Consider the following 22,093-nt stretch of genomic DNA (forward strand, 5'->3'; position numbering starts at 1 on the left):
TGGGAATTAAATCTGCAGCCACTATCAATTTACAACTAAATTTCAACCGAAGTCTCTGGGAGCTCTTTGCACTCGGATTCTCATCCAGTTGCATTTTGTCTAAAACGCAGTTCACCAGAGTTTCAATTTGAGAATTGTCTCAGAAAGAAAAATCTCCTAGCAAGGCAGTCATAACAGCATCTAGCCGAATTCAGGGGTAGACAGGCATATCCACCAGGGGCTTCTGTTTACCAAATGAAAAAGCAAGATACTACAGAAATATGTTCTAGATCCTTGTTTATCAAAGTGTGGTCCTCAGACTAGCAATACTGGCAACATCTGGGAGCTTGTTAGAAATGCAGAATTTCACTTCAGATAGACTGAACCAGAATCTACATTTTAACAAGATCCCAGGAGACTTGTGTGCACTTGAAGTTTGAGAAAGCCTGTTCTAGACAATTTCCATTGCTTTTTTCTAGGAATCTGTGTTCCTACAGATAACGATTTCAGAAATGCTATCTGAGTGTTTCAATACAAATAAATAAACATGTGGAAAGAGTTCTGGACTGAATGCTTCTACCTGAGCTATAATAATGCTAATAAAATTAATAGCAAGTGTCTGTAGGTTAGCCCAACACTACTTTAAACATGAAAGTATTGTTCGTGAAACGTGACTGGAAAAAATTAAACACCAAACTACGAATAGAAAAATATTTTGAAACTCTTTATTCATAAAATCCTTCTCAGGGTGTATAACCATATCCCATCCTCCCTTGAAAATAAGTCAGGACCTCAACAACACCAAGTCTGATTTTTAGCCAAGAATTTGAGATGTTTATATGAACAATGATTAACATGTTCATAAACATATTGCCATGGAAGATAAGCAGGCTTTTGTTTTCGTTCATGAAATTCTGGTCCAGTGCTTCCTTATCAACTACCGATCACACGCTGTGTGGGCTAAGCCCCCTCCTGCGGGATGTGACATTGGGAAATGTTGAGCTAAGCCTTGCTGAGATGGGAGACAACCAGCGATGGACTCGTCAGCGGCTCCACCACCGCAAAGCAGAGGCAGTTTTGAGTAGTTCTACTCTTCAGCTGCTTGAAAAATTACTACTCCATGTACATTTGCTATTTGTCCCTCATTGATAGTAGATCATAGGACTTCTAGTGAGAACATATTTTACATTTAATTTTTGGTGGTCATTTCAACACACTTTCCATTTCTCAACCTTAATCTTCCAGATAATTAATTCATACATTTGGCAGAAGTTCCTGAAGTTGGGGAAGGCTGCTTTTTGGCATTGGTTCTGCTATTTTTTTCTGTAACAGACTGTGTTCGCAAATTCAACATTGTAAAAGCCATTTTATAGGCGGCTTAGGGTTATCAGAGAAGCATGTTATATGCCGTGATCCAGATCAAAACCCATGCAGCTACAGGTAGGGAGTTTGACCCCTGCATCTTTGTCAAGTCACTGGGAGCTAGGATCAGTTCCTGATTCTGAATGAGACTCCTCCCGCCACCTACTCCCTTCCCTAGAAATCAACAAATGAAGACAACATCTTCGCTGCCCTTCCTACAAGGCTAAGTTCACCAAGTCCTGTATTCTCCTTTCGTCAAGCTTACTAAAGAACAGCGTTCTAGCCCTCTTGACATCTACCTACCCACTTTATTTTTTAAAGGGCCAGAACTTGGATCATGGGAGAGCGCATTCTCATTCTGCAGGATCCATACCATATTTACAAAGCAACTCTGGAGGTCCTCTGGCTGGGCTGGATGAGATCTGCCTGCTGTCAATGGACTTAGATACTAATGGCAAAGACAGAAAGATCAAGAGCTATTGCCCAGAACCAATCTATAAAGGCCTGTTTAATGGAAGAAATGTTTAGAGTCAATCCTAACATGAGTAAGTTGCTCCCTCTTGTCTTCCTCCAGATCTTCCTAGTCTTCTAAAATCCCATATCAAAACACACAGATCTGAGGGCATTTTGCATTCCCTTCTTGCCTAGGTTTGTAGATCTCTGTGGTTATATTACAGCTAGGAAAAAGCAAAGAATGCATTTTTAGCCATTTGTTATGATACAGGATTTACATAACACCTAACGGAGGAGAAAGTACATTAGCTGCAGTGCCTTGCTACGACATGTGATACTAAATGGCGCTAAATTTTGAACTCTGGTGGAGGAATAATTTAAGATTCCAAGAAAGCCTTGAAGAGAACCAGCTGAAAAGCAGAAGTCAAGCCTGCATTTGCAGATTCAACTCTTCAGTCTCTTTTGATAACATCCTAGATGGGTATCATGATACATGGGTTGCCATGGTGATGGAGGAGGAGAAGATGAGGTTATAGAACATCCTTCTTGGCACACACCACAGCTTTCACATAAACTGTTCCTAAGATGCCAGGTGAGGCAGCACATCACAAGCTCAAAAACCTGCTTGCAAATTTCTCTAAGTCAGACCTGTCTCTGTTTATACCACTTGAGAACTCAAGGGGCCATGACTCCAAAATGCACATGTTCGGCAAAGGGCGGAGGGTACTTACAGGAGAGATGGGGAAAAGGTTTCTGATACTAACTGACCCAACCCAAGAAACACATGAAACACCATAAAATAATGATCATAAAAAACAGAATGTAAAATGATATGCCTATGAGCTAACACTTTATGAGAAGAGAGATAAGATTGGTGTCAGTGCTAATCCAAAAAAGGGATCATCAAAGAGGATGCATTTTCAATCAGAAAAGTTTGGAGAAAGTAAATAGGAACAAGCATAGGAAGAGAAGAGGTGAAGCACGAACAGAGAAGTAAAACATCCGTTTTGTGTTCATCTGTAAGGTCACTAAACAGTTTTGGCCAATTATGGGGTAAAATTGAAATGACACAGTGACTTGACAGGGTAAGCAGTAATTGACTCTGGAATAAACGATCCAGAAGTTTGAGAAGTTCAGCCACAAAAAGAAGAAAAGGTAGACTGAGGACAGCAGCCCAGGGATGGGTTACTCGAGGCAGGAAGGAAAGGAGGGAGGTGGCACGGGAAGTGTGGCGAGGGAGCACTGGGAAGCAGGACTCACAGGATGACACATGTGGGTGGAAGGAGTCCTCTGTTTCCATGGATGTGGGATTAGAGAAGTGGGGTGGACATGAAGGTCATGACACAGCAAACCAAGAGTACAGGGCACAGGAACTCAGGTCTCTATCCCCGAGGACCCAAGGACCTCTCCCAAGGACAGGGTCAATGATCACCTCCCCTGAAAGCAGTTAGATACCCACTGACCACAGGGGCAGGCTGAGTGAGATTCCCAGTGACTACCCCTCCTCCAGTGACTCATGCAGCTCGGTAGTCAGCTAGGTAACACCCATGCCCCCGAGCCCTCCCAAAGTTCTCCACTTGCACCATTACAGGCTTTCACACTCACAAGGCCACTCCTTCAAGGCTGGTCAATGATCCACCCAAGGTGTATAAATGATTCTCTTCTTCAAGGTCAACTTCCTGAATCTGGCTTACAGCAAATAGTTCTCTGGCTTGTTTAGTCTGATTGAAATTCTTTACAGCTCAAATACCAACATTTATATCTCCTTTCATAATGACAGTAGCAGTCATGAAAACAAGTATTTTTAATACAAATTGAGTCTCAGAAATACACTTTCCCAGTAACGGAGATAGGGAAGCGTGATCTCTTCCAGGTCACACTTAAATGACGGACCCAAGGAGGAGCAGGATCAGAACTATGCGAGGTGCACTTGAGCGTGCCCCCCTTGTCTTTCCCTCGGCTGAAGCACAGAGGGGTGTCCCAGCCACCACCCTTCCAGGCACTCTCCTCTCCATACACCTGGATAAACCACATATTCCAAATTCACTGTTTCCTACAATACGAAAAAAAGTAGTTCCAGGATCCACAGTTCTATCTATGTAGCAACAAGCAGTCAGCTGGCTGGTCTGACCATTGGACTGTACCAACCATTTTGGCCACACATTGGGATCTTTTGACATCACTTCAACACGAGCTCACAATCCCTGGCTTTTCGAACTCGGTCAGAGGCACCCACCAGATAGCTTAAAACAAACAAACATGCAAACCCTAGCCAAATATTTTACGGATAGCTTTTATTTTTTTAAGTATGGATGAAAACGTTCTTAAAATGCTCACAAAACTATTGTGATTTTCCTACACTTCCCTCTGTTTCCCCAAAGATGCAAAAAAGTAAATTTTACCATTTACTAATGGTAAACTAAGAAATCTCTAGAGCTGGAGTAAAGCGTGCATTTCTATTTTCCATTTTCAAGACACATGGTGGGTTTCTTTAGGGCCAGGCTAGTTACTCTAGACCCTGGGTCTTGCCCACGATTACATGACCTGTGCGGGCTCTAATGTGACGGGATAACTAAGCACTGTGGCTAAGCCTTTCTGCCATGCTTCCCCGGAGCAGGGGAGCAAACTCCTTCTCTGAGGTCAGAGAAGAGAAAACCGCCAGCCTGAAGTCACTAGGGCGGTAACAGGGCAGTGTCGGGATGAGAACAACTCCGAGAAGCTTCTTCACTCCTGCTGGTTAGCTCACTGGCCCCCAGTCTCACTCACTGGAAAGAGACAGTAGCACCAAGTTTAGCGCCTTGGACCAGTTCAAACTGACAGTTGTGCAGCCTGGACTCGTGATAGAGGTCAAGAGCAATAGCCTAGGTCTTAGAAGACCTGAGCCTGGATCCACGTCTGAATGTGGAAGAACCATCCCTCTGCCTTGAGCCACGATTCCCTCAGCTGTGAGGCTGGCATAGTGATATCCAGGTTATGGGGTTGGTGTAAGTCCTGGTGAGGGGACAGAAGTCCAAGCCATGTTGCCCCTTGTCTGAAATGCCCCCGTTCCTGCCCCTGGCAAACACCAAATCCCCCTTTGGCATACGGCCCTTCCTCTGGAAAGCTTCCTCCTTCCTCTCCTGGAGGGAATTCCTCCCGCTCCTGCTCCCGCCTCCTCTCCTGTTACAGTGGTGCCTGGACTGCAGAATCAGCACTTAAGGTGAAACTTCCATGTGTGCATCTCCGTCTCTCTGGCTCTAGGTTGCTGGCACTTCAGGTTAAATTTTATGTGTGTGGGTCTGTCTCTGGCTCTAGGGGTCTCCACCGAAACATCCAGCACTTGAGACTACACATGAACGTGTGCTGTGAGCTTGCTCCCCATCGCACCCTCCGTGTTGCACAGAGGAGGCACTCAGCAGACATCTGCAGGATGAACAGGCCAGCTTTCTGAGGACAGGAAGCTTTCTGAGTCTGGCTCATCTATATTTTCCCATAATCTCACATCGTGCTTGGCACTAATGGGCGTTTGATAAATATTGATGATTGTTGTGAATGACATGGAAAGTAATTACCCACTTAAATCACTGGGAAAGACAGAGAGTAAGAGTCAGATATCTATGACATGCTTCTGTTCTGAGTGACTGGCTCTTGGTACACACTGGGAATCGGTTACTAGCATCCTTGGGATTCCTCTTGCTTTGTGCTGCTCCCTGATGAGGGAGAAATGACCAGACTTAAGGCCATCAATGGGCTCGAAAGCAGAGGCTCTCCTTATTGCCAGGCATCCAGGATGCTGTCTTTACCTCTGTCTCTCAGGGCAGCTAGCTAAAGGGCCGGTCTGCTTTGAATTCTCAGGTTCGGGGACCTTTCGTGTGACATTTGAGTGACAAGCTCTGACTGAATTTGGGCTCCCGATCCACAGAGGCAGAATGAGACTTTAGGACTCGCTTCAGATCCAGGATCAGCTCTGTTCCTATCATGTGACCGGGGTCACGGACCTCACAGGACATCCCTGAAGGTCTCTCAGTGGACAGATCACCCGGGGGTGTTTTCGTACCTGGCCTAGTTGTAATTCTTTGCGTAGCTTCAGGATATACTGAAGTATTTGGGAAAATAAAAGCCGCACCCCCTGCAGACAAAAGGAAAGACAAAACACGTGAAGTCTTTGTGGTGGCTGCCGGTCGGTCTCAGCAACAGCGTTCAGTTTACCCTGCGACAACAAAGGGAGGCGACCTCCTGGGACCTGCCACAGCAGACCTGGGACAGACTGGGCACACGCACGGGTCAGCAGCGGATTCTGCAGATGAAGCACACAGGAAGCTCTCCTGTGCCCCATTTGTCACAAAGTGTCCTGTGTTTTGGTTTCACAGCTTCTTGCTGAAGCCGATCTGCGCCCCCGCATCTTCCTCCCGGCAATCTCATTTTATTAAAAAAATTCTACGGTGTGTGTTTTAATTTCAAAACTGCACAAAAACCCGTAAAACATTTTACAGAGCCCTCGGAAAGCAGGACCAAAGAATTATAAATATTTTGCCAAAGAATATATGGATCTGATTAATAATTAATCCACATCTCTATTCAAATACTTGTCTTCCCTTTCTCTCTCTCTCAGTCAATGCTCGTGTTGTTAGCGGAAAAAAAAATCCCTTTTTGCAGTTCAGTCCATTGGGGATTGGTTGTCCTGTTCTTTGATTGCATCTAAGTTTAGCAATCACAAAAATAATGAAGTCAGAGCATTCTTGCCACTTTCACCCACTGTTAAAAATTTTTTAAACGACAATGAAATTATCAGAAAATGTGTGTAGCTCAAAGGTGTTTCCTAACGGGGGAAATTACTGTAAGTTATTTGTTATTTCTGGCCACAAGGTCATTAATAAGCTGATGTGCGCAACCTACATCGAAAAAGTACCACCGATTCAAAACATTTTGTTTTTTTACTTTACATTAAAAACACAATGATCTGAATATTGAGGACCAAGATCAACCAGCAATTTCAGTACTACTCAAACCCGGACGCACTCATTTTATACATTTTAAAATAAACTGGCAAATATTGGGAACATGGCTGTGTTTCTTTGTGAGGGCTGACCACGAGTCAGCTTGCTTTCTTGCAAGGGGTGACATAAGACTTCCCAGCACCTGATGGTTTTATCCCTAGCTTGGGTGGTGGCAGAGGGTCCCTGCAGGGTGACAGAGTGAGGTGAGCAGCCTGTGGCCAGGCTTCTGTACCTGTCTCCAGCAGAAGGGAGGAAATGGATGCCAACCAGGGACACATTCACCCGCTGTAAGCCCAGCCTCTACTCTGAGCTTCTACTCTGAGGGAAAGAGGAAGGTTAAGCAGGACGAAGCACTCTGTTAAACGCGACTGGGCTCAGGCAAAATCAACAAATAAAATGTAGAATCAGTGGTTAGACATAGAAAAGTAGGGATTTAGTTAGTAACTAATTTCATATCCTCCAAAATTATAACAGTTTCTCTTTGAATAAAACTTCGCAGAAAGCAACCAACATTCCCTCCTACTGCCTTTTGCAAATGTACAAAGTCCGTGCGAGAAGATTAAAGTCAAGACAAGTCAAATGGCCTAAAACTTTACCAGAAAGGAAAAAAATGAAGCTCCTGCTTATCTTGGTAAATATCCCTTTAAGAATAAAAAAGAAAAAAAGAGAGCGAGCACGCTAAGGGCCCCTTTATAGGGAACGGGCTTTTAGTCTCTACAAGTCAGAACAGCGCATATTTGGGACGAATAGCAGCAGATTGTAATTCAGCAAATGTGAGCTGAGGCTACGGCCAAAGGCTAATTCTGCACATCTCTTGGTTAAAAGAAATCCTTTGTCAAAGGGAGCGGGGAGGGGAGAGAGCTCAGAAACCAAAGGGCGCCCCCTGCCGTTAGTCTGTGGTACTTTCAGCACAGAGCATCCCACAAATGGAAAAGAACCCCTCCCGGTGCCCCTCTCTGCTTCCGCTTTCCTGACTCTGATCTCCCACGTTCCACCTTGAAAGCATGCAATCTGTAGACAAGACCTTGCACGGGTCTGTGGGAAAGGGGCGGGGCCAGCATTACCTGTGTTTCTAGCATGCATTAACCGTGGAGAGTTTTGTAAGGCTTTATCAACATCATCTGAAGTCAAATGTGGAAGAGGAGCTACAAAACAAAACAAAAAGCAACATCCAAATGAAAAAAAAAAAAAGAGAGAATTACCTTTCTTAAAAAAAAAAAAAAAAGACAGAAGAAAGAAAAACACCCCTCCACTCCCACCTTAATCTCACAGAATGCTTGGAAATCTCTCCGTGGCCCTGTTACTTGTTAGCGTGTTAAAACCCAGATAGGGGCCCATATGTAATTCAGGGAGTATGTAGCTGGGATGCCAGGCAAAGCATTTACACCAGAGACTTCACCCCACCCCACTATTGCACTGCGCCCACTATGCCCACTATCTCCTGATCATGCTTGACGTTGGAGGAATTAAAGCATGCAGCAGGCTCGGGATTCATGCCTCTAATCGCCAATATGCCATTCCACTGTCAGGCTCAGCCATATCAGGATACCACGTGAGAACTTCCCTCATTCTGCATTCGGGTTGGATACGGAGGCGGGGTTTCGTTTAGCTTTGGGCAAGATGAACCCCATAATTCCCATCAAGTAGGAGCCTTTCCATTTTGTTTCTGTTTCAATGTGGGCACCAGAGAGATGAAATAATGTGTGACCAGACAAAGCTTCGTTTCCCTTTGACACGTGATCTTCTTGGTCAAGGGGACCCTGCAGGAGGCAGCTGAATGCTAAGGGGACTTTTCAGCTTCTTGTAAAAGCTCTGACTACTTCTCACCATGCTTTCACCTAAGTCCTTGCCTTCTAAGTGCCTAGCTCTCTCAGATCCTAAATGGCACTGGGTTAGGGCAGAAAGATGCTGGCCACAAACTAGATTGAACCCTCTGCAGCTTAGGTTAACAAGAACCATCAGGACAGTGATCTCTGTCCTGAAGGGGGACCATCTTACTCTCTCTGAGGTAGTGGAGATGCGAGAGAAGGATGTCAGCATTGTAGCTTGGGGTGAGCCTCTGAAAGTCGTCTTTGGTCATCTTGCACAGTTCCTTCCCATCAATATTCTGGAATAATAAGATGTCGACGTCTGGAAGGCCGTATTCTTTCACTGCCCACTCCAGCCACTGCCGGACATGGTCCGTGCTCCATAGGGTAGGATCTGAAAAGGGATGGAAACATATTCGATCAACTCCTGAAGACAAATTTCCGGGGCAGAGTCATATCCCAGGCACAGCTTTCCAGAGCAGCCCCTCTGGCTGTTCTAGAAGCACAGCTTCAAGCCAGGCTCGGGGACTGGTCAAAAGAGAATGTCTTGGAGGGAGACAAAAACACCAACTGACTCACCCAATAGACCATTGTCTTTACGGGAATTGTTCTGGAAGTTCAGGCTTATTCACAACACCTGCCCCTTTGTTGCTCACATAATCTAAAGCATCCTCTAGGGATTTGCTTTGTATTCATTTTTGTTTATCCATTTAAAAATGAATAAGAATAAGTAGAAACTTTCTTTCCTTAGAAAACTTCCGGTATCTTAAGATGAAAATAAGAGTTAGCAATGCACATCAGGAAGATGCCAACTACAGATTGTAAAAAAAAAATCAAACCAGTTTTTGCACAAAATACTGAAAAATATTGAGCACAGAATTAGAAATAAAGTGTAGGCAAAGCAAAACCCCAGCCCCGCCTAGGAGGCAGCATTTCTAAGAGAGCCGCCAGTTACATGCTTTCCCTGCAGGGAGCTTCGTTTGGCAACTACCTCGCACCTGCAGGAGCAGGGGCTGGCTGGGCGACTCCCACGTTCCCCAGATGTGGCTCGCAAACGCTCCACAGGATGCAGGCAATGTCATCACGCTCTACTGCCACGTAGGGGAAGGGGCCCCAATAGGACCAGGAGGGCAGGGCCCTGGGGAGAAGGAGCTGGCGATCCTCAACGGAAACACAAGCCAGGACCACCCCACACAAACACGCCTGGGTGGAGGGTATTCAGGGTGCCTCCCTAGGGTCTCTGAGACAGAGACAGTGGGCAGGGAGCAGGAGTTCTAATCCTGGGGTCTCTCAACTTGCTGCAACCTCTGGAGGCTGTGTCTCCTTCCTGTGTCTGTTTTACATGTAAAATGAGAGCCTTGACCTCTGTTCTCTGGGCAGGCCCTTAGAGGTCAGCTGCGCCATGATGCTCTGATCGTAAGGAGTGAAAAATCTCATGGGGGAATAAATCATCCTTTTGAACCACTTTTTAGCTCATAGTTTTAGAATCTTGTTTAGTCTTACTAATATTCCAGGCCACTCAAGAATGAGGCATGTAGTGGCTGCTGGAATACATTCTAAGTTTACAGAAGTAAACAGGAGCAATAGTGAGAAACAGACAGACAGTCATATCACCAGAGTTCTCTTCTCTCCCTCTCTCCCTCTCTTCCTTCCTTCCTTCTTTCCTTTCTTTTCTTCCCTCTCTCTCTCTCCCTTCTTTTGTTCCTTCCTTCTTTCCCTTCGGCTTCATACCTTTTTTAATAGAAAGACATTGTTTCAAATCCAACTTAATCCACCCCCATCCCATTCCCCTCCTGCACCCTCCAGAAGTAACAGCTATCCTAAAGTTGTTACTTACATCATCACTAAACATATTTGAATACTTTGACCATATTAACTATATATACCGTTTTGCGTTTTTAAAGTTAACAGCAATGTTATCTGATTTGCTTTTGGCACTCAGCACTGTATTTTCAAGATGTGTGCAAGTTAATCCAGGTAGATCTATTCGATCACTTAAGCAGCTCTTGGGCTTCCCCCATAGGAATCTACTCAATTTATTTATCAATGAACATCTCTGTGCCTATGTCCCTGCGCACATGTGAAGGAATCTGCATTGGTCTACAGCCTGGGCTCCACACTCGAATCACAGGGAGATGGAAAAACCACTGATGCCTGGGCTCAGCCACAGAGATTCTGATTTAATTCTGCTGGAGGGCAGCCTGGGCATCAGCATTGTTAAAACTCCCCAGATTATTCTAAGGTGTAGCCAGGGATCGGACCATCTATTCCAGGTACTCTCCACTTAGAGTGGGGTCCTGGGACCTAGCAGCATCAGCTGGGATGCTAGGGATCCAGGGATGACCTGGGAGCTAATTAGAAATGCAGAATCTTAGGCGCCACCCCAGACCTGCTGAATCAGAGTGCATTTTCACAAGATCCTCCGCTGATCTGTGTGCACACTATGCTTGGGGAAGTGCTGGCCTAGGGGGAGTACCTAACTGTGGAGTTGCTGGGTCCTGGGGCACGTGCATCTTCCACATCACCAGTTAGTATTAGATTTCAACCAGCGTTATAACACTCACGTTCCCCATCAGCAATCAGTGCATAGAATCTGAAAACTAAGGAGAACTTTGGTTCTGCTACAAAGAGAAGAACATCTACAAAAACTCAAACGGCAGTGTTGACAGAAAGGTGTGCACATTCCTTTATAACCCAAACACATGGAAACATTTTCGTTAGTCTGTGAAAACTGAATGTGGATATGGATGGTTAACTTTGCCCAACTCATTGAAGTTCAGATGGCTCTCTGCCATTGGGTCAGGATTCTGCTTTCAGGGAGAAAAAGTATTCACAACTCCAGACTGTTTTCGTAGAAGGTCGTTTTTCTTCTTTTTCTCGTGGCAGGTCATGATTCCACATTTTACAGGAATGGATCATATTTTGGCCTCAGAACACCCTCAATTCAGGTCCTCCTTATCCTTGGTTCTGTGCAGAGGACAGTTAAGCAGCCCACTCAGATAGAAAGCCCCCTCCTACAATCCTCCCCAAGTCATTGCCTATAAAATGGAAACTTTATATTCCATTACAGGTATTAGCCAGACCCTTTTTTTATGTTTTGTTTTGTTTTGTCTTTGACAACATGAGAGGACTACTTTTTGGTGTAACTACTTCGTAGAAATCAGTTCATTCTGGGAAGCATCTTCTTCTCAATGGCGGAACCAGATATTCTCAAAATGATACATAAACATCTTCCTGTAAGTCACTGGGTTCTTATTAAAATGGTGAAATGACATCTTAGGAAGACAGCCAAAAAGAGAAGCCCAATCTCTCTATCGTCCCTTGATGTGCCCATTAATTGATTCCCGCCACTAAGTCCGGGGATGTCACAGCTCATTCAATTTTCCTTTAAGGGAATCATGTGCAATACCCAGAGACCAATTCCTTGACCTGTATTGCTCTTGTTTGTAACATGCTCACTTTGGATTGGTGAAATGGCCATTCTCTCATAATGCTGGCGCGAGTGTAAACGGCTCCAACCTGCCCAACGAACAACTCAGCAATATCTTTCAAATGTCTTTAAAAAAATGCGTGCATAGTCTCTGAACTAAAAATTCCACTTCTAGAAATTTATCCTAAGTAAACAATAGAGGATGTGCGCAATGATTTATTTTCAAGGATGTCCTTTGTAGTGTTGTTTATAATAGCAAAACATTGGAAACACCCTAAATGTCCAACAAAAAGAGAACTAGTTAAGTTGCAGTGCATTCAGGAATGTTCCCGCGATATTTAGAAACTAAAAATTACTCCGCTGAACATATCAATTGATATGAAAAAAAATGTTCAAAGTAGATTAAATTAAAACGTTTGAAAACATTACTGTGGTCTAATTATATTTTGCAAAGAAATGTAAATATATCCATGGAAAGAATTTTGGACGGATACGCAACAAAATGACAATGGTTGTCTCTGGGGAAAAGGCAATAGAGAATTTTAGATTTTTTTTCTTTTTCACTGAACTATATCTTCCCTTTTTTTTCTTCCAACAAACATAGTACTTGGGTTAAAAAGTTATTTACAAAAAAATTTATTCTCCTCTATGTTTCAAAATCAAAACAAGGTCTTATAAAGGATTAAAATATACATACATGTAGAGGTATATTTGTTATATATGTGTATATATATTTGTTAAAGTCTTTTTATAAAACTTCTTTCAAGGGTATACAATTTTAATTTCACTTTCTTATACAGTTCAGTAATGAGAATTGCTTCATTTGAAAAGAACAAAATTACACCAAGTCAGGTTACTCCTGTGTCCTTTGGAATTTGATCTCTACACCTCTGTCCTATAAGTTTGTAGGTAAAGAATATTAAAAAAATATGGCCACTTGATGGAGTAAGTGAGGATGCTCCCTTACAACCTTCCGTGGGGCACCATTATTCTGGACCTACTTGACAGGAGTTGTAACAGAGAACAGTTTGCAAGGGACAAGCCCAAACTCCTCAGCATGCAGCACATGGCCCTTAGTTTGCTGGGCCCCACTGTCTTCATAGGTGTCATTCCCAGCCATTCCCCCACTCCTTCATCCTACAGCCACACACTACTACCTGCCGTCTCCTGAACCAATGGCCCATACCTGTGCCCACCCACCATCCACTGCTCGGAGGACTGGCCCCTTCTTGGACCCTCACCTACATTCACCACCTCCTTTGGGCATCTGTCCTCCATGCTCTTGAGGTGTAAGCACTTCTAATGAATCTCTGAGCAGGGGAGAGATAACAAGAGTGGAGGCCCAGTCCCCACCCTGATGACAGAGCCCATGCTGAGCTCCACCCCAGCTACCTGGGCCAGCCATGGATGCTGCAGCTGTAGGTAGAATCTTTTAGGGTTCAGGTCAGTGTGTTGGGTCCCAGCTCACCCTTCAGCTCTATAGAGAGCCCAGCAGAATCTCCCAGATCTCCTCCATTGCCCATGGTATGTCAGTAAAGCTTTCTTGCTTCTGTCCCACCCTACAATCATGGAAGGGGGCTCATTCACAAGATCCCACAAGATTCAACAGGCTTTACCTCCTTCCCTGACCCCCAACTATGCATGTGAAGGAGAAAGGGGAGGGAGCAACACAATGAGCCCCACCCCGAGGCACCACCTGTGCCTAATTTTTAGGTGTGGCATTCCACACCTCCTGCCTCCACATAGTGGTAGGACTTGGAACTTGTTACCCGACCTCATGACTAAGCCTGGGTTTCTTCTTCTATAAAACAATATGTAGAATTCAAGGACCTAAGGAATGACTCCAACAGGATAAGGACCAAGAGTCATTTAACACAAGTAAGAGTTCTCGAGCACTTACTATATTACAAGTACTACATGGATTCAGAGGCAGCCAAGACGAAGAGAGATGATGAGACTCTACCGAGGGAGGCAGGCATGAAGACAACCCACAAAGCAGAATTAAATCTACGTTATCCAAGCAGGACATGGAAGCACAGAGAAGTCGCAACTGATCCCAACCAGGAAAAAAGGAAAAGGCTGCAAAAGAAGGGTTTGGCTTGAGCCTACATTAATGAAAAAGATTTGACAGTGGCAGGGTGACAGAAGCAGAGAAGCTCGTTAGTTTAGGGGGCCAGCTTGAGTCTAGTTTCATTCCCACAGAGGCAGGAAATATCTGATGTGTTGAGGGAGAAGTGAGAATTCGGTGTGGCTGGATAGGAGCGTTTAAGAGGGAGTGCAGAAACATATAAGGATGGAGATGCAAGTTGGAGTCAGATCATGGGGGAGCCTTGGGTATCTTGTTAAGAAGGCTGGACTTCTTGATCTAGGCATTTCAGAGTCATTGAAAAATGTCTAAGGTGCCAAAGAATGTCTAAAATTACATCAAGCACAGAAAACTTGGTGATCAAACAAAAGGCTTTATTGGGAACCAGAATACGCATATTTGGGTTCTGATTCAACCAGTCAGTCGATGTAAATGTTAACCTCTCTGGAATTCGTTTTCTTTTTCTGTGGGTAATTAAGCAAAATGTTAGGGGAAGAGAAAAGTAAATGAGATAATGTATGTGAAAGCACTTTGCCAACAATAACATGTTGCAGAGAAATAACGCATCCACACACTGGATTTTTCTCATCGCGAACGCTGCTAAAATGAAATCAACAATCTATTATCACAGGGCAGCCTCTTCCTTTAAACACAAACGTCTGATTTATCACTTTATTTTAAGAAGCTTTTGGAGGTGCTTCTGTCAGATGAATCATGAGCCACTGAAGATAAGTGGTTTTGTTTTCAGCCCTCCAGTCCAACTGTTTTGAAAACATCTGTGTCACCAGTCCACATTTCACGGACATCAAAATGGTAAACCCCACATGGTACAGAGTAAAAGGGGAAAAGCAGCCATCTCTCTCGGAAGCCTCTTATTTGTATCTTAGGTTAGATGTTTAATATCCAAAAGTTTCACGAATGCTGTTTCAGGAAGTTAGAATTAAAAAAATAAAGCAAAGCAAAGCATGGAGTTCTGGAGTTGCATTGTTCAATGTGCTGTGGGTGGGAGGGCAAGAGGTGGGTGGGAGGAGAGCTAAAATTTTTTTTACATTTCCCTGAAACTGGATCCTGACCTACTAGAGCTCCACTGCTGCCAGGAAAATATTAAGTAGATATTGAAATTAGGCAAAAGGATATTGCACGGCTGGAGAAGTGCTGCACCTTCACGAAACAAAATACCTCATGCAGGCAAACGTCCTATTTCAGAGAACCCTCTAGGGGAAGGAATGAAAGTAAGATGAAACGAGAGCCAAACTGGTGATAACAGAAGGCCTGAGTGTCATTTTTCTTGAACAATTATCAATGTGAAATACCGGCTTCCAGATCGAAAAATCGCCCTTGGTAATGAAAAAAAATACCCAAAAATAAAATGTAGCCCTAAACCATATCATAGGACTATGAGATCTTTGTTTATAAAATGAAGCCCTGGGCAAGTCTGCAGTCTGCAGTCCAAGACACTGAGAAGCCTGCAAAAATAAGATTTAACGTTTCACCTCCTTCTAGGGACGGTCTTTATGTTTATAAAGCAGGCCCAACAGAGAGAACCGGCTTGATTTTGAGCTTTACTCTCCAGATATTAAAATTTGACCTCAAATAAAGAGACTACACTCAAGGCTGTTTCTGAACCTCTTAATTTCCACTTATGGATGGGGTTCAGTTACCATTTTAGTAATCATTTATTTCTAATTTTATTGCACTTTGGCCAATGAATGAGGTCCATACGACACTGATTTTATTTTATACTGGTGGCTTCTTTTTTGGTGGCTGGATGCCCCCTGAGTGCTTAAAAAGAATGCATATTCTCTAATTGTTGGGTCCAGGTTTCCATAAATAACCACTGAATCAAAGTTGGTAATGAATATATAATTTTTATGTCATTGATCTGTCAATTACTGAGAAAGACAAATTAAAATCTCTCACTAAAGTGGATTTGTCTGATCTCCTTAAAGTTCTTTATGGATTTTGAGGCTATCTTATTAGGTATGTACGAGTTTATCATTGCCATATAATTTTCATGAATGTAAACTTTTTTTTATTATGTAATAACCCTCAGTTATCTCCAGTAATGGTTTCTGCTTTCTATTTCCATTTTTGTCAGCTTTATTTTTATTAGAATTTGACTAGTGTATCTTCTTCCATCTGTTTGCTGTTACTCTTTCTTTGTGTTAGATGTTTCTGTAAGTAGTACAAAACTGACTTTGGAGTATTTTTTTAAAAATCTAGGAGCCAGCCTGGCAGTATAGTGGTTAAGTTCATGTGCTCTGCTTCAACAGCTCAGGGTTCATGGGTTCAGATCTGGGCAGTGGACCTAAACACTGGTCATCAAGCCATGCTGTGGTGGCATCCCACATACAAAATAGAGGAAGACTGGCACAGATATTAGCTCAGGGCCAATCTTCCTCACCAATAAATAAATAAATAAATAAAATCCAATCTATCATTTTCTCTTTTTTTATTATTTTTTTATTTTTTGAGGAAGATTAGCCCTCTCTTTTTTTCTGAGGAAGACTGGCCCTGAGCTAACATCCATATCCATCTTCCTCTACTTTATTTGTGGACACCTACCACAGCATGGCTTTTGCCAAGCGGTGCCATGTCCGCACCCAGGATCCGAACTGGCAAACCCCAGGCCGCCGAAGTGGAACGTGCGCACTTAACCACTGCGCCACCGGGCTGGCCCCTCATTTTCTCTCTTTAATGGCCAGTTTGGTTTACTTGCATTCATTGTTACTGATCTATCTGATTTCTACCACCTTATTTTGTGCTTTTTATTTACCTTGCTGTGTCTGCTCTTTATTTCTCCTTTCCAAATGTCTTATTAGATCAATATGTTTTTCTTCAGTTCTTTTTTTTTTCCTCTACTGGTTTGGTTGTTTAATATTCTAGTTCTATTTCTTTGCTTGTTAATCTTTACACAAAATCTAAATTTAATCACCAAATATATCCTTTTCCCAAAGAACGCAAGGAATTTAGAAAGCTTAACTCTAGTCATCCATCCCTAATCTTATAGAATATTGTTGTCCAATATTTTTATTCCACCTTATTGTTCTACTCTCTATTTAGGAGACTGTGGTTGTCATTTTAGAGCCATTTTTTTTTAGATCTACCCTCATATTAACCAATTTCACTGTTTCCATTTCCTTCTTACACCTCACTCTTTACTTCTAGGATCTATTCTCTTTCTTTGTTTATTAAATCTCTGTTATCTCCTGAAGGGAGGGTCAGTTAGCAACAAATTCTCACCCTTTGTTTGAAAATATGTTTATTTTGCCCTCAATTTACACAATAGATTAGAATGTACTCTTAATATAATTAGTTTCCTTTGTGTTCTTCTGAAGCTTATTTTATTCATTTTAAGGTATTATTCTAAAGGACCCACTGGCTTCTCCAAACCACTAAATGGGTTTGTGGCAGACAAAATAGGTTAAGAGCCAGAAGATAGCTAGAGTTTTCTCAGTTTCTCCCAGCTCACTGGAGATTTTCTTCTCCTGCCCTCTGTTCTGTTTTGTTGTCAAGAAGTTTGCCGTCCTTCTAACTGTATTTATTTTCAGATAGTCTGTCTATTTTGTTTAGCTGGCTTTAAAGTACTTTGTCTTTGGTGTTCCACAGTTTCACTAGAATGTGATTAGTGTGGACTTAGTTTTATTTATCCTTCTCTGATTTGTGCTTCCTGTGTTTGAAAAATGGTCTTATTCATTAATTTTGGAAAAGTTAGCTTTTATCTCTTCGAATATCTTATCTGTTCTATTCTATTTCCTCCTCTCTAGAACTTCTGTTAGATCTACATGAGTCCTTCCCAACGCTTGACCTTTTCTCATGTTTTCCATCTCTTTGTCACCGTGCCACACTCTGAGAGCAAGCTCAAATCTACTTTCTTTACTTCACTCTTCAGTCTTTTCAAATCAACCGTTTAACCCATCTCCTGAGCTTCTGATACGGTCTGATACTGAGTTTTGAATCCTTTTCTGTGTTTCTAGGAGTATTAATGCTTCTTCTTCAAAATTATCTATTCTTTTCCATAATGTCTTTTTCCTCTCTTTTTTGGTTCTTCTTTTATATATTTAATCTTTTAAAATCTATTTACTTTATATTCTCTATCCCTTACTTCAATTATCTAACATTCTTGAGGGCTGAATCGTGGTGGTTGTTTTTTCTGCTGAATCTTGGTCTAGGTAGATTGTCTCTTCCTGCTTTTGTAATTTGGAGGTGCAGAGTCATCTTGCAGATGACTTTATCTGCAAGAATTCTGTAAACCTTGAATTGAACGTGCATCTCTCCAGGAAGATTTTGTCTTCTGTCAGTTGTCCAAGGTTGTCACTAGCCCATGACCACTTTTCAATGGTTCATTTCTCATCCTGGCGTTTGCTGTAACACGTAGTCTTGTGCGTGTGTGTATCAGGGAAGGGGAGGGACTCAAGTCTAACTTCCTGCTTTGAGCAAGCCTAAGAGCTCATCTCTTGCCCCTAATTGACCTTTAAAACCCAAATCTCTGTATTATAGACACTGGTACCCCACTGCCATCCATGCCACCTAAGACAACCAGGTGACAACGTGAGGATGGGCTGCTCTGTTCTCAATTCCCTCCTTGTTTTTGGTCTCTAAGGAATTCATTGACTTTCTTCCAAGTTGATCTGTGTATTTAAAAGGATGTCAGATTCTATGGAGCATTTCCAGGTGTTTTGCAAGAGGAATGCCTTTAGATCCTTTTAAGTTCAATATTTTACTGGAACCAAGAGTCTTCACGGCATATTTTTCATGTATTTACTTTAAAACTTTTCCATTTCCAATGTAACCATCAACCTAGTTCATGCTATGCTCTACTTCGTGCATTTATTAATTAATCAATTGTCAAAAACTTAATTGTATGTGAGAATTGTGTAATACCCTATAAAAGAGTCAAAATCTAAGAAAGAGAGCCTGTCCTCAACTTGCCTGAGAATCAACAATTCCATTACATATTCTACTCAAAAAACATATACCTAAATTATTTTTGTTGAGCTCTAAATGTATCTTTGACATTCTGACATGGCAAAATATTTCATTGGATGGAAACCATTCTCAACTCTTCTTGAACTGATCATCTAGCTTTTGGATTATGCAGATCTTTTCCTCATTTTTTCCCCTGTTGCCTCCTCTTAGTTATTCCATGATGACATTGCTTATGCTCATCATGTTTTAGAAATGCAATGATTTGTTCCACTTAAAAGTTTCTCCCTGAATAGGTTTTGTTTCTTTGCCTTTCTTTAGATGTTGGTTTTGTCCTTGGTCCTCCACTCTCCTTGGTACACTGATATCCCTGAAGATTCTATCTACTCCCATGTTCTAACTGCAACATGCATGCTGTATCAGTTTCCTAGGGCTGTCATAACAAAATATTAAAACAACAGCAATTCATTGTCTCACAGATCTGGAAGGTAGAAGTCTAAACTCAAGGGGTCGGCAAGGCCGTGCTCCCTCTAGCACTCTGGGTAGAATCCTTCCTTGCCTCTTCTAGCTTCCGGTGGTGGCCAGCAATCCTTGGCGTTCCTTGGCTTGTGGCTGCACCTGTCCAATCTTTGCCTCTCTCTTTATATGATCTTCTCTTTGTGTGTCTTCACGTCATCTTCCCTCTGTGTGTGTCTGTGCCCAAATGTCCCCTTTGTATAAGGACACTAGTTATTTTATTAGCTCCACCCTCATGACCTCATCTTGACTTGATTAAATCTGAAAATACTCTATTTTTAAATAAGATCACACTCTAAGGTACTGGGAGTTAGGACTTCAACAGTTCTTTTTCTAGGGGCACAATTCAGCCCATGACACATGCTTATGTCTGCCAATGAATCTCTTGAGTCTAGGGCTCTCTTCTAAGTGCCAGACCCAACTATGAAAAGAGGAGCTGCAAGTTTTGGAGGTCTTGCTACATCCCAGACACTGTTTATGCACCTTACATGCATCGTCTTATTTAATCCACACAGCACCGCATAAAGTAGGCATTCTTATCCTTATTTTGGCGATGAGAAAACCAAAGAACAGCAAGATCAAGTAACTTCCCAGATCCCAGAGTTAGTAAATGGCACTGTTTAGAACTCAAGTGTTGTGACCCCCGACAAAGGACTCTTGACCCTAAGTTCTACATGGGTCCACTGGGCTGTCCAGTGGGAGTCCCTACAGGTGTCTCAAACACAGAATGAACTGAACCAAAATCACCGATCTTAAAAAATTTCTTTCTACATTTGTTAACAGCCACCGAGTCACACATGCTAAGTCTAAGCTATTATCAATTCCATTTTCTTCTCTTTGGTTTTCAAGAAAGACAGGTAAATCATTACCATTGTAGAAATGTAAAGATTAAGCGCTGAGCAACACAGTAAACTGTTTTGAACATGCCCTTCCCCTTCCTTCTTTCCTTAAGTCTCCTTTGAAAGGGCCATTTCAGAATCTCTGCAACAATGTAACAAACTTATTCCATCGTTCCATTTGCTTGTATTCTCCCCTGGGTATTTTTGACAGTGTGTCATAGGAACAAGAATGCAGACTAGTGTCAGACAGAACTGGGTTAGACTCCTAGCTCTCCTGATTATTGGCTGGGACATCTTGGGCAATTAGCTTTGCTAGTTTTAGTTTCTTTATCAGTTAAAGCAAGAATAACAAACAGTACCTACACCATAGGGTGGTTGTGGGGTTTAAATGAGATAATACCTTTTTTACAGGGTGCATGGCCAAGTGCCTGACAATTGCGTGCACTCAACAGATGGCAGCCGTCATCATTTCTGTTTTTATGATTTCAGTCACACATATAACCCAATAGCGGTTTCCTCAATCACTATTCAGCTCATAGTCTAAAAACGTAATTAACTTTGACTTTAGGATTTACGTCTTAGTTGGTTTGGTTTGTTTAGTTGCCGGACTTCGCCCAGCAGGATTTAAACAGAAGCTTACAGAAACATACTCCCCAATGTGGACGTAGTGGGGGTGATCCTTGGGAGAGTTTTGTGACGCGACAAAGTAAAATGAAGAAATGTGTAGTTTTGCCAACAAGTTCTTTACGCATAAATGAGCACAGGCCTGGGAACTGGCTCTGGTCTTCCCGACCCGTGCATGTGTCCCTGGGGAAGCTGTATCAACTCTCTAGGGCTCACTTTTCTCACGTTTAAAAGGAGAGATTTGTGACAGTTAATTTTATGCGTCAACTTGACTGGATCATGGGACACCCAGATATTTGGTCAAACCTGCTATTTCTGTGTGTGTCTGGATATTTCTGGCTGTGATGGCCTTCCCAGAAGAGACTAGCATTTGAATTGGTAAAGCAGAGTACCCCCCTCTCTGTGGGTGGGCATCATCCAATCCACTGAGGGCCCGAACAGAACAAAAACGTGGAAGAGAGAGGATTCACCCCCTCTGCCTGACTTCAGGAGCTGGGACGTTGATCTCCTGCCATCAGCTCTCTGGACCTCAGGCCTTCAGATGCAGACGAAATCTCCACCACTGGCTCTCGTGGGTCTCCAGTTTGCAGAGGGCAGACTGTGGAATTTCCCTCAGCCTCCATAATCACATGAGCCAATTCCTCATAATAAATCTATCTATCTATCTATCTATCTATACAAAGGTGGGGGGGGGAGATTAATTGTTTCTGTTTCTTTGAAGAACCTAATACAAAGCTGAACTAAGATCATCAAGAAGCTTGCAGCTCCTGTGATGCTGTGATTCCTACCGAGTAGATCTAGATGACCACTCACTCTATAAACGCGCAGTGGCTGGTCCCTGCACACGGGCCGTGAGCTTGATGCTTTGTCTGCTGATTAAGAATGCAAAGACATAATCACCACCTCACGAAGCTGACACGCTAATAGAATAGACAGGCTTACAAATAACTAACTCTAATAAGATGAAAACAATACGTCGGCCATCTGGGCCTCGTCAGAGAGTATATTCTTCTATTACTTATTGTTCATCTGCTTTCAAAGCGCAGCTTAGAGATGTCATTTTTAGGGCAGATCGTGTGAAAGCTATGGAAGCC

General features: G+C 42.8%; 1 protein-coding gene across 1 annotated transcript in view; it reads right to left on the reverse strand.

Annotated features, from left to right (window-relative positions):
• LOC124231528 (transcriptional regulator ERG) overlaps positions 1 to 22,093 on the reverse strand; it is a 109,668-nt gene that overhangs the window by 13,682 nt on the left and 73,893 nt on the right. The window contains exons 4-6 of the mRNA XM_046648332.1: positions 8,769 to 8,972; positions 7,835 to 7,915; positions 5,831 to 5,902 (exon numbers count right to left, since the gene is read on the reverse strand). Of these exons, the coding sequence (XP_046504288.1) occupies positions 5,831 to 5,902; positions 7,835 to 7,915; positions 8,769 to 8,972 (357 nt within the window). The remainder of the gene's footprint in view (positions 1 to 5,830; positions 5,903 to 7,834; positions 7,916 to 8,768; positions 8,973 to 22,093) is intronic.

The sequence above is a fragment of the Equus quagga genome, chromosome 21, assembly GCF_021613505.1.
Source record: "Equus quagga isolate Etosha38 chromosome 21, UCLA_HA_Equagga_1.0, whole genome shotgun sequence".
In the NCBI taxonomy this organism is placed as follows: Eukaryota; Metazoa; Chordata; class Mammalia; order Perissodactyla; family Equidae; genus Equus; species Equus quagga.